The 13395-nt window shown below is 43.0% G+C and overlaps 1 protein-coding gene across 2 annotated transcripts in view; it reads left to right on the forward strand.

Moving 5' to 3' along the window:
- LOC146575645 (E3 ubiquitin-protein ligase SMURF2) overlaps positions 1-12012 on the forward strand; it is a 54079-nt gene extending 42067 nt beyond the window's left edge. For both annotated transcript variants that reach the window (XM_085270429.1, XM_085270430.1), the window contains 8 exons: positions 4086-4287; positions 5709-5812; positions 5968-6082; positions 6786-6964; positions 7399-7657; positions 7770-7971; positions 8968-9043; positions 9151-12012. In XM_085270429.1, the coding sequence (XP_085126555.1) occupies positions 4086-4287; positions 5709-5812; positions 5968-6082; positions 6786-6964; positions 7399-7657; positions 7770-7971; positions 8968-9043; positions 9151-9250 (1237 nt within the window). In that variant the 3' untranslated portion in view covers positions 9251-12012. The remainder of the gene's footprint in view (positions 1-4085; positions 4288-5708; positions 5813-5967; positions 6083-6785; positions 6965-7398; positions 7658-7769; positions 7972-8967; positions 9044-9150) is intronic.
- The last annotated feature ends 1383 nt before the right edge of the window (positions 12013-13395 follow it).

Genomic DNA, 13395 nt, shown 5'->3' on the forward strand with positions numbered 1-13395 from the left:
TCTATGTTAATCCTTTCTCTTTACAACTACCATATAATAGATCATCTATAGGCTTTTTTACGTTCTGTCACAGCTTTGGAATGACTTTCTAACTCGTGACAAAAGTCTGGAAAACACATCATTCTTCATGCATTTCCTTCAAGACATCTGCCTTCTATCAGATTTTTAAAAAATGTTCACCCTCCGTGTGCTGTCACCCCAGAAAAATGTTTGAGAGATATATATATATTTATATATACATCTGTCAGTGTTATAGTTTATTGCCCTCTTTTTATTTGCTAAAGAAACATCCTGAGCATCAAGAGTGTGGTTTTGGTTAAACTTCCTCTGTGATGTTGCAATCCTCTGCAGATTCCAGCCGCTTGAATGGTCAAGGTCACTGTCCAATAGGTAACCGAATCCTCGTCTGGTTTTAAGACCTGGCTGCAGAATTGCCCGTCTGTACAGTTGCATGAGAAATGATATTAGCCTCTCAGACGTTTGTGATTTGTTGCGCAGCGAAAACATTGCTTTTATTGCAACAACTTGTCTTTGCAGTGAGCGTCTTCAGGTAACATGCACCAGAGTCGTGCTCCTCGGTGAGCTTTTGGAAGGAGAACAGAGCCGTAGGGCCGACGACTGTGAGCGAAAGAGACAGAGAGACGGAGCAGGGACGTTTTGATTTATGGGGGAAAGTGCAGCGAGAGATGCTTGTGCCTCCTCTCCTGCTCCTTCCCTCCCAACATCTGAGTGTCTACAGTATTTTGGGCTGTCAGGAGAGTGCCCTTCCTGCCCTCCCTCCCTCTAAGTCTAGTCTGCAGGAAATAAAGGGCTTCACAAGGAGGTCTTCAGTGTCCTATGGGGCCCTGTGGCTTTCTGGGATAGCAGGAAGTGATTGAAAAGCCAAACTGGATTCTGCCTGGCAGTCACCAAAACCAAACTCAGTCACTTTTTCAAGAAGTTGTCATTGTGGTGCAGGGGAATGCAAGCTGTTGGGTGGATAGTTTAAGGTAGTAGTGCTGAGCTAAACGAACTCTGGACACGTTTTTAGGTCTCCTCCCTGTGTTTCTTTGCCTCACTGAAAACCTGATAAAAGTTGGCGTGGACATGATTGTTTTAACCTTGGCGTCCCTTTTGAGTGTTACTTCCTACATAGCCATACTGTGCCCGCAGACTGTGGTGTGTGCATGTGTGTGTGTCAGCCACCCTCTGTGCTCAGCTCCACAGTCTGGTGTTTATGACCCTGCTCATGCCTGCCCCCCCGGGCCACTGAAGTGCAAAAGGCCACTGTGTAAATAATCCTTTAGTGAAGGCCTCATAGAGGCTCTTTTGACTCTGTGTGTGTGCTGTGTACCCCCCTCTGAGGCGTTCTTCCCAAACCAAACTCAAAAGTTGTATTCTACACTGGAGTCGGGAGCTTGGTCATCATTAGCCTCAGACAAAGATCACAGTCTCGCTATTGATCGGGCGGTAAGAACTTTAAAAGGCAGCAGTGTTTAAATTAAAACATTAGTGTTTTATTCTCTGCTTACTTTATACTTATGTAGAGCAGTCTGATGCAGACATTTAGATCTAAAGAAGATTAACATGACCACCCAGTGCTTTGTGAACGACCTCTGTTGGATGAGATGGTGAAGCTATTACCTAGCGAGCTGAAACATATAGACATAGTACTAAGTAGCATCAAATAAAATACCCAAACTGTCACACAGACTCACAGGTGGGTTGTAGTTACAGTTAACCATACCACAGGCCATCATTCTTGACAGACAAGTGCTTTACAAATGCTTCAAAAAAACATCAACCGCACGATTCAGTTCAGTGCCTTAACTGAAAACGAACAGCCTACTCACCTCCAACCCGTCAATCAAAGTGGCCGTGTTCCTAATAATGCACAACTTGAAGCTTTTATAGTTTAAAGAGCGAGTTATAAAGAAAAACACTGAACACTTGTCAAAAATGAACCATAGAAACTCTTTAATTGTGAACATTTTCAAATGCTTTGGTCTTAAAATTAGGTAAATATGGCTTCAGATGTACAACGCCCAATGCAGATGCAGTGTGTCAAAATCCAACCTTTTCACTGGTTTCATAGGAATTAAGAGAGTAATGGCAGCCAGGTGCTGCCAATCAAGTGTAGTTTGTTAACTGATGATTAGCAAGGGTGAGGGTCTTCATATAAACTGAGGTTTTGTCAGTTCGGGCCTTTCAGGTGTGTGTTAACACAATGCCATGGAGGAAAGAGACCAGCACTCATCGTAATTAAGCAAATGTTGCTGCCCATCAATCTGGGAAAGATTGGTTTTAAAACCCATCATTCTACATTCGACAGATGGATGGATGTAATATTACAAATATGTCATATTTGGTGAAAATCAAACGCAGTGGTGTGGAGGCGTGATGATTTGGGCTTATTACGGGACCTGGGCACCTCACAGTCACTGAGTCGACCATGAACTCCTCTGTATACCAAAGTATTCTAGAGTCAAATATGAGGCCGTCTGTCTGACAGCTAAAGTTTGGCTGAAATTGGGTCGTGCAAAAGGACTCTGATCCCAAGCACAGCAGCATTGTGCCGTTATTAGGATGCACTTAATTTTTTACACATTCCTTCTGCATTTCAGCTGAATGTTTGTGTATTAATATGTGACACAGCGTAACAATATGTGACCTTTTATTATTCATCCCAGGTTGTATTTGGCTGAGGCTACATCCACACTAGCCTCAGAACGCTCCACGTCCACACTAGCCCGGATAACTATCGTTTTCACAGAGTTGTGCGTCTACATTGAAACGGCTGAAAACGCTTACGTTCCAGTACTGTGCATGTGTGAAACGCAAGAAGATTCGACCTGCCTCATTACTGTCTGCTGTTTATTTACTTTCCGGCTCTTTGAAGCGTCTCTGCAAAATGTCGAGGAAAAGCACCGAGTTTTTTAAATGGGCTAACAATGAGGTGGAGTTGTTGCTGCAAGTAACACAAAAGTACAAAGTTGCAAAAACGAGTGAGAATTAAAGAATTTGAAGAAAAGCTATCTGGAGCATGTACAAACTGATATTAATCTTTGAGAGGACTGTCAAAATTGAGAGCAAACAAAACAACTGCTGTATAATGCCCTCTACTATCTTAGTTTAATTGGTCACACGACTAAAATGTGTCATCCTTTTCGAAAAGGCTCCGGGTTCGCTGTCCACACTGTGAAGCGAAAACGGCATTAAATGTATGCGTTTTCAAAACGCTGCATTTTCCTTGAACTAAAACGGCGTCTCAGTGTGGACGGGAGGCCAAAACGGAGAGAAAAAGATGCATTTTGAAACGAAAACGTATTAGCGTGGACGTAGCCTAATTTTAAGACCATTTTCGTGTTGTGATATGTAAGACTTTAGAACTGACTGGGGAGTAGCTTTAGTGAAGGCCGACTGTGACTCTTCTGTTTAGCTGTATAGATCCATGCTTTTCTTTTTCCCTTCCACACAACATTTTCCATATGCCAAAGCAGACGGTAAATCCTGCCTTGACTTACTTTTGACCAAATATCTAGTTGCTGCTTTTCTACTTTGTAGGCCAGTATGCGGTATGACAGCGTGTGTAGGCTTTTCTCTCGCCGACTGTTGGTGACAAACTTTTGGACTTGTCAGAATGTGCCTGCACATCTCTGAGGGATGGCCTTGAGGACCTTACATTAGCTCAAGTTTATGTGATGAGTCAAAAACAACAGAGTATGTATTTTTTTTTTAAAAGACAGTTTTCAATTCAGTCATCTCTGTGTGCGAGGTTTCTGCCAGGTGTGGGGGAATGTATGCGTGCGCACGTTGTGATGTCTTACCTCCAGTAATCCCACCTCCACCTACTATATGTCTGTGTGTATGTGAGGAGCTGTTTGACTTGATGTTCTTACCAGATGACCTCAGTGTGTTTACTCCTCATTCCCTGCACTCAGCAAAGGACTAAGAAAGTACACGTTTTTGAGCCTTTTGGCTTTTCTCTTGTTATTCTTGCACTAGTGCTTGCTTATTTTTCTCTCAAGCGATGTGTGTCTTTTTGTCTCCTTCTTTTGGCCCGTTCTCATCTTCCTCTGCCTTTCCGTGTGATCTTTCCCCTGCAGTCGTCAGAACCAGTTGAAGGATCAGGCCCAGCAGGCTCTGGTGTCCCCCGGTCAGCTCCCCGAGGAGGCCGAGTGCCTCACGGTGCCCAAGTACAAGCGAGATCTTGTTCAGAAGCTCAAGATCCTTCGCCAGGAACTGTCTCAGCAGCAGCCTCAGGCCGGCCACTGTCGCATTGAGGTGTCCCGCGAGGAGATCTTTGAGGTGAGTAGGGAAAGGAAAAGTCCTCGTTACAACTAAAGCTTGCATGTTCAGAAACTGGTACGTGATTTAAACCAGGAGAGTATTCACTTGAGAGCCAGAGCATGTGCGAAACATTTGAAATGAGATTGTGGAAATAATAAATGCGCTCCGTTGCACAACCACCTGATCCTTTAACCTAAAACTCCAGCCAACATATTGACATTTGGCAAAAAAAACCTCCCCAAAAACACACAACAATCAATGCCCTCAATTTCTCCATAATGCTACAAAATTACATGCCTTGTAAGTTGAGCAACTACCACAATTACTTGTGTACCCGCTGAGCAGCTTGTAATTGCACACGTTATTTATAGGTATTTTTCTCCCCTGTTCTCCGTGTGTGCTCCCATAAAGGTCGTTGCCCATAGCAGTTTGGCTGTAAGAGCGATTTCTCTCACACACACACACCTGCACGCACGCACACAGTTATCTATGATGTGTGAAGGCAGTCTGTTCAAAATCTAAAGCAGACCCTCTTGTTCGAGATGAAGTACATTTTCTCAGCGGGGGAGGGTTTTTTGGGGTTTTTTCTCCTTCTTCGTTTTTTTTCCTCCCGTGTCTTATGACGTGCAGGGCCTTCACCAGAACAACAACACCTGCAACAGACTGCATGACCCTCATAAAATATGCACTGGAATGTGCTGGAACAGCCACGTCTGTTAATCTGAACGAAGACATTTTTGTTGGCTGATCTCGATGTGAGCGAGAGAGAGGGTGGAGGTGGGGGGGAGGCGGGGCAGAGGACATCTTGAGGTTGAGCGAGACATAACTGCATAGTTTCTCCAGACCAGCTGAAGCATTAAATTATGAGTGAACAGGCGAGTGTTAGGCGGTGGACTGTCAGAGCTGTCTCCGTGTGTGCTTTTTCGGCGCAGATAAGACATTCCCAGTTCTTCCCCAGCACCCTTCAGCTGTCTGCTCCGTCTGGAGGGCACAGCGGAACCTGGCTGTGGAAGAGGCGGTGTTATTATAGTCTTACGACTGTGTTTATTATAACTGCCCCTAATCCACTTTAAATGAATCCCCCCCACACGACACTGTGAGCCGGTCGCACGTGGGAGGAACGCTGATTTAGGTCGTCCTAAATCCTTGGAAGCAACTGCTAAAAAACCAAAAAAATGCACTGCCATATTAGCATAAAAGACCTCAACATGGCTTCTGAGCCATTGCCTTTCATTTCAATGGCCACAAAAGCTGCAGGTGTAGGATCAGCGGTCAGGGCTGTGTTCTTGTATGTGTGCTTCATGACCAGAATACGGGGGAACTGGCCACGCGCGATTTTTGACAGCGGCCGCAGCATTACGCGAGTCTTCTCAGTGACTCTAACATCAGCATCTAGCTAAGTCGACACTGTTCCTGACATGTTTGTGTCTGCGTTGCAGGAATCCTATCGGCAGGTGATGAAGATGAGGCCAAAGGATTTGTGGAAAAGGCTGATGGTGAAGTTTAGAGGTGAAGAGGGGCTCGACTATGGAGGAGTGGCGAGGTAAAGAGTTTGACCAACTGTGAATACGGCATCTGCCTCCTGATACCCGTCTGTTTTGTTGTTAGGTGCTTTTCCTGTTTAGGTCTGGGATTACAGTGCAGAGAGTGTAACTGCTTTCTGTTCTGTTCTTCCATGCTTGTTGTACCCCCGTGCAGGGAGTGGCTCTATCTGCTGTCACATGAGATGCTGAACCCGTACTACGGCCTGTTCCAGTACTCCCGTGATGACATCTACACTCTGCAGATTAACCCCGACTCTGCAGTCAATCCTGTGAGTTGCACATATAACCTGCAGCCATGTTGGAAATATGCTTTTAGAACCAAGTGTCCACAAAAAAGATGGGATTTTCTTTTTCTTAAATAAATAAGTAAATAAACACACATAAACATCTTTCTTATTTCCTATTTTTTCTTCTTCTTCCTTCTTCTTCCTTCCTTCCCCTTCTGCCTTCTTCTTCTTTCTTCTTCTTCCTCTCTTTTTTGTCTTTTTCATTCTTTCCTTTCTTCTTCCTTCATTCCTCTCCTTCTTTCTTTTCGTCTCCTAATTTTTTTTTCTCTTGCTTGGTTCCTTTAGATGTTGCCACTGTCACACCAAGGCCGTCCTCTTTCATAACAGCTTGCTGTGCAGCTGCCATCAGGGACTTCTTGGCGTTTTGTCTTACCTTACACGGCGTCATTGCGCTATGTTTAAGCTGGTGTCATTTAACATTAATTAGCACTTTCATGTTTGCGTGAGTGGAGAAGCAGCCTCTGCGTAGTGTGGTTGAGATGTAGGTTCACCTTCGTTATTTACTGCTTCTGCCATGTAGAAGCAGCTTCATATTACTGTACATTCCTCCTGTCAGAGAGGTGTGTGTTTATGTTGAGCACAGTCTGGGGGAAGAGTCCAAAATACACTGTGAACATTCACGTCTGCAGATAACTCGCCGCCATCTATTCATTTGGAAACTGAAGTTTGTTTTGTCTGCCTTCAGGAGCACTTGTCATACTTTCACTTCGTGGGCCGTATCATGGGAATGGCAGTGTTCCATGGCCACTACATCGATGGGGGCTTTACTTTACCCTTCTACAAACAGCTGCTGGGTAAACCCATCACCCTGGATGACATGGAGTCTGTTGATCCTGACCTGCACAACAGTCTTGTCTGGATCCTGTACGTACAAGTCAGAGCAGCGTTCCTTTTCTTTTCATTTTTTGTTGTGATTTCTGGATCATTACAACACATCACTCACAATTTTATTCCCATTATGTCAATACATGTTATGCAAAGGGGTGGGGTGGGGGGGTATAACTGTGTTTACTTCTTCTAACTTTGATGACAGCGCCCCCTATGGTTTAAAACCAGTTTTTACATCAGTGGTCTGTTAATCACATATTTTCAGACTCATCAGAGTCAGAATACTTTAATAATCTCTAAAGAAATTATGTAATGTGACAAGATGTCAGGGCATTACTCCGGCTTAGCATTCTACCTGCTGGGTTTACTGATTACCACTTATTTAAAATGTTACATTACTAATGATGCCTTTTTTTTTTTAAGCCTGTTTTGACTCTTCAAAAGTAATTTAAAGGTTTATCTTCCTCCAGGGATAATGACATCACAGGTGTGCTGGACCACACCTTCTGTGTAGAGCATAATGCTTATGGAGAGATCATCCAGCACGAGCTCAAGCCCAATGGGAAAAGCATCTCCGTCACCCAGGACACAAAGAAGGAGTACGTGCGGCTTTACGTAAACTGGCGTTTCCTGCGAGGCATAGAAGCCCAGTTTTTGGCTCTGCAGAAGGGCTTCAACGAGGTCATCCCCCAACACCTTCTCAAGGCTTTTGATGAGAAGGAGCTAGAGGTAACTTAACATCTCCTTATTTGTGTGAGGATGTTATGTTGCTCAGCTTAGCTTGTGAGTCTGTTCACTCTAATTGAGGACTTTCTCTCTCTCTCTCTCTCTCTCTCTGTAGTTGATTGTGTGCGGCTTGGGTAAAATCGACATCAACGACTGGAAGTCCAACACACGACTCAAGCACTGCACTCCAGACAGCAACATCGTTAAATGGTTCTGGAAAGCTGTGGAGTCTTTCGATGAGGAACGCCGAGCCCGGCTGCTGCAGTTTGTCACCGGTTCCTCCAGGGTCCCCCTCCAAGGTTTTAAGGCTCTCCAAGGTAATACCATTCAGGATGAAAACATGAAACACAGGTGCGTGTTGGAGTGTTTGCCTGTCTCTGTCTGGATTTCTGCGACTTGATATGCACCCTGGTCCGTCCTGGCAGACAGATCTGTGCATAGACACATCACCCTGGCATGAGCAGTACACAGCGATCCACATGCTGACAACACCTTACATAACGTGATCGTCCTGTCTTGAGTAAAATATCTGCAGACGCCAAAAGACAACTCTCATTCTTACATTCTTAAGGAAGGAAAAGAAGGAGAAAAGGCTGAGATATGCTGAATTACACAAGAACTAAATGAGAGTAAACAGGTCTGATGGAGTGATGAATCCACATTTGGTTCAAATCATTGTCAGTATATATGGAGGAGATCAGGAGAGAGGTACAGCAGTGGGTCTCTACACCCATCTGTAAACCATTATGGAGGCTCTGTCATTGTTTGAGGCTGCATTTCAGCTAATGGTGTTGGAGATCTTATTAAAACTAATTATGAACACAGAAAAGTACCATCAGATTTTGATCCAAAATACAAACTTATCTAGAAAGCATCTGATTGGCCACAGCTTAATTTTTCAGCACAACAATGATCCCAAACACACAGCCAGTGCGGTAAAAGCAAACCTGGATACACAATCACACAATGGAGCACAATTAGTCGTGCATTGGCCTCAATGTTACTGAAGCAGAGAACAGAACAAAGGAAACATCCAAAGAAGAGCTTTGAATGTCCTTCAGGAAGCCTGGAGAACTATTCCTGAAGACTACTTAAAGAAATGACAAGAAGCTGCCTAAGAGAGTTTAGACTGTGTTGAAGAATAAATGAGGTCGTACCAAATATTGAATTCAAGCTGGTTACAAATTGTAAAAACTGTTTTGTTTTTTTAAATTATAGACTACATTTCCATGTTTGTTCTGTTTATGTGGTCCTCAGTTCGACACAGTACAATGCAGGTATGTAAATATCCTTTTTATTGCTGTTGTATACAGGTGCTGCTGGCCCCCGACTCTTCACCATTCACCAGATTGACGCCAGCACAAACAACCTGCCCAAAGCCCACACCTGGTGAGCAAACTGTTGACATTATAATAGTTTTAGTCCTCTCGCTTTAAGACTCGTTGCTCCGGCGTTGACCCACGATCCTAAACTCCATCTCACCCTCTGTCTTCCAGCTTCAACCGGATTGACATTCCTCCCTATGAGAGCTACGACAAGCTGTACGACAAGTTGCTCACTGCCATCGAGGAGACGTGCGGCTTTGCTGTAGAGTGAGTCTCCGACGCTGGCGGAGCTCACCGACGACCAGAAGCAATGTGGTTCGTCCACGATGAGCACCCGTCCATTCCAACTGGGGTTCATTGATGGATGCTTCACAAAGGGGTGCTCGAACTTCCCAGAGGACAAGCTAAGGGGGAGGGTGGGCAAAGAAGACCTCAAAATGTCACCTGACTCTGGGTATTTTTTTAAAGACACCCCCCTGCCCCCTAGCCCTCCTTAATATCTTATTTTTATCTTTGAAAAGGATCTCTTCAGCTGCTAATAACTCAAACTATTTACTAACTTGTTGAACTGGCAAAATTTGCTGGCTCTTCCCTTTTTCTAAGTTCATTTTAGCATTTAAAAAAAGAAACATATTCCATGTAGCAATTGTCGATCTTGCCAAGCAGAAAACAAGGTCAGTCCGCTCTGAAACAATGGCCACTTTAAACAAGACTGTTGTTTGCTAGAGCACAGGGTCACAAGTGGTTACAGCACAACTACTTGGAAACACTAAATTTGGACGCCGAGAGTGCGTGACTCGGGCTGTGTGGTGCCTCGCGGCGATCACGCTGGGGTTATCTCTAACGCCAAGGATGGGAAAACTGGGGATGTGCGTGGATGAGAAGGGCAGGACTCGAGACTGAATTACAATCGACGGTTTACAACCTTCTCCAAAGACAGCAGTGGGGGACCAGCGCTCCTGTGTCTGCATACCCAGAAAGCCTGTTTTCACCAGTTTTGACAACTGTCCGTGTTCAGAAAAAAAGAGTAAATGGATGAATGGCTTGAAATGTGTTATTTTTATATAACAGGGAAAATTGAGAAAGAAACACTAAAAAAAATAAATCTATATAATATATATAATTTATTGCTGTTATATTTCAGAAACCCCTTTCCATTGTTTCAGAAAAATAAAATCTTTGTTAAGTGTTGCTGTTTAAATTATAGAAGACAAATTGTGAAAAACAAAAATTAAGCTTGACTCAATCTCACTAAAGAATGCTGTGGTTTATCTCTCGCCGTGACCCCTCGCACTGTACGAGGAGACGTTTGTCAGAAAGGGCAAAACAAACAAGGTCTTTGACACACATGCGATGTCCTCTCAGTGCCATAGCTGTTCTGAATGAATGGATCTTTGCAAATATTGAGCTGACCCTTTAAATTCTACTGATTTTCATCCTGGAGCGACAGACATGGTGATGTGAGCCCCCACCCCCTTTTTTTGAATTTTTATTTAAACAGTCATTTGTAGCTGGGCTATATTAATGTCACAATGCCTGCCATTCATTTCTAAAGCTGTCCAAACTCTGTTGGTGTCTTCTTTGCGCTGGCTCCATATTGCTATTGTTTTTTTGTTTTTTAAAAAGAAGAAGAAAAAAGAAAAACCTCTACTACCTTGTAGCCACGTGGTGCTAAATAGCATTAACACTTGTCTTGTATCGGCATCCTCGCTCACTGACATACTACTGCTTAAAGTGCACAATACACTACTCGCACTCATTACCTGTTTGTGGATACCAAGAGCTCTACTTAGCCACGTTCTCAGGAGATGTCAAAAGTAGTTTGGGATGTTGGTTTGATTTGAAATTAATTCTATTTGTCTCGATTTCCTGAATGTTTAAGGGGACCTATTGTGTTTTTCCTTCTTTTGTGTCATATATCTGCTGTTACAGTGGGTAAAGTTTCAAATGTAGAGGTCACAGAGTAATCCTTGTAAGCCCAAACCTCAGACTTCTCACTGCTAAATGTTATGTTTTATGCTTCTTTTTCTAACACTCCTGCCTCTGTGTGAGTCACTGAGGAGAGGATGCTCAGACACACAGCACCGCCCACCTATTAAAGTAAAGCTGGCTTGTTTCAGATGGATTGGACTGAGGCGGGTGCACTGGGCCCAGGATCATTCTGAGCTGTGAAATCATGCAAAGCTACTCTAGTAGAATCCCATAATAGGTCCTCTTTAAGGTGTTTAAAAAGTCATATTTTCAGTGTGCCCACAGAAAAGCATAAGCGCACACTCACTGTTGCATGTCTCCATCGTTTGTTTGAACGTGAACTAAAATGAGACAAGTCCTGTGTTTTTTGTTTTTTAGCCTGCTTTCGCTACGTTTTAATCCAGACAGGAGGGGGTGGGGGGGTGTTTTCTACAATTTTTGAAAATGAAACTCTTGAATGTTTTTAAAAGATGCTGCCTGTCTAGCAATCTCTACGACCGTGGACTGTTCTTAACGTTTGCATACGCTTGAAAAGAAATACATTTAGACCGAGTGCTCGCAAAGTGAAAAGTGTCCTCAGATGGTGCTTTTTGTACAGTAATTAAAAATATCGTTCGTATATGTGGATCAAACCAACTGTAATTTATCTTTTAACTTAAGCAGAAGAAGACGTTTTTTTCTTGAACCGAGTAGAGGAATTGCACACGAACAGATGGAGGTTGCCTCTTCTTCGGCGACCTCTGTGCCAGATACTCATTCACCTTTAAGTCCAGTGCACAGGCTGATTTGCCCAATTGTCTTTCTACACTACGTCGCTCAGCAACGCCCCACAGCTGCCTCTCCATTGAACTACACTTTTTATTCAATAAGTTGAGAGATGCCGCTTTTTTTTTCTTTTTTCTTTTTTTTAATTTTTTTTAATAGCATGATCCACTAGCAGGACTATATCTCTCATAGCTGACTGATGCAATTTGATGTATGTTAACACTATCATTTTGTAAGAGTATTTTATTTTTGTGTGTAATTAGTTCTAATTAAACTTGCCTTTGTCTAACAATGTAAGGCCTTGTACAAACAGATGTCCTGTGGTTTCTTCAAGAAGAGTGTTTTGATTATGATTAGTATTGGGGTGGGGTGGAGGGTACTTCAGGTAGTATTGATCCTAAACAATCACTTTATTTCAGTTTGATTGCATCATTAGCACCATCTAATATAAGAATAGCTCATGTGGGTGTGCAAAGTCTTTATATGTCAATGGGATAAGGCTGTGACCACCCACTGAGACCACTCCAGATTAAACGGCTGGTACTTGGCTGGGGAGGGGGGTTTCAACTCCTCCTGTAGATTGGTACAGGAAACTGACCTGTTCTCACTCTGGGGAAAAATACTTGTGTAATATAGGGAGAATGTAGGTCACACTGGTTGTGGCTTTTACACATTTAGACATACAGATAAGAAGGAACCAGTCTAAACAAAGATTTGTAGATGTAAAAAAACAACCAATGGGAAAGTCAGCGGGTATGCAGAGATGGCCTTTTAGCAGCAGCATGTAGAGGACAGTGATGTACATGATTTCCACAACCAGTATTTAAAAATAAAACCCTGTCAGACAGTATCCAGCTTCTTTAGTTACTGGCCTGGTGAATTCATAAATAGCAAATCACTGTAATCCAAATAAAGGTTTGTGGGGGGAAAGTCGCAGAGATCAAGTGTTTCCTGGCTTGGGGAGAGAAAAATGGCCTGTGTCAAAGCCCAGACCTAAGTTCTGATTTATAATGGCACCCTAGACACTAACAAGATGTGGCTTTATCAATTTCGGCCCATTGAATGGTTTTGATCTTGGGGAGTGCAAATAAATGTAAAGAAGGAAAAAGAACATTAGACTTTTCTATGTGGGTTTGGGTTCAAAATGTTGACAACACTGGTAATGGAGAACTGGATTATGGCTCACTTATCTTAACTAGCCAGTTAAGTCGAATATTGCTGGGTAAGGTAGTTCTTTGTTTTTATATTCATCGGGCCCCAATGTGACCAAATATCAAAGAGAAATTAAAAATGCATGTCGTGGAAGAGTTCGGGTCTTACAAAGTTACAGCTCCCTAATCAGAGACACAGATTTGTTTAGTCTCTCTTTGTTAACGGTTATCCAAATAATGCTCTGTATTCTTTTGTTGCTATGGGATAATTTCTTGTCGGGAAAAAACGCTTTTCCCTACTCTTTAAATATTTTCTCTGATTATTACAATACTATTATTATTATATCACAATATTTTCTAGTTATTCGTTCGAGTATATGTAAAACACACGTTTACACGTGCTGCGCGGGGTGTGGCTGACTGTATACAACATACGATCAAACAAACAAAGTTTATGTGGTGAAACCTCTAATGACGTCACTTACAGTAATAAGTCGGGAGTTCAAGCAAGCCGCGTGACCGCTTTTCT

The sequence above is a fragment of the Mchenga conophoros genome, linkage group LG4 (assembly GCF_057382185.1).
Source record: "Mchenga conophoros isolate Kocher_MC1m ecotype Shallow Benthic linkage group LG4, M_conophoros_male_GT1.1, whole genome shotgun sequence".
Classification (NCBI taxonomy): domain Eukaryota; kingdom Metazoa; phylum Chordata; class Actinopteri; order Cichliformes; family Cichlidae; genus Mchenga; species Mchenga conophoros.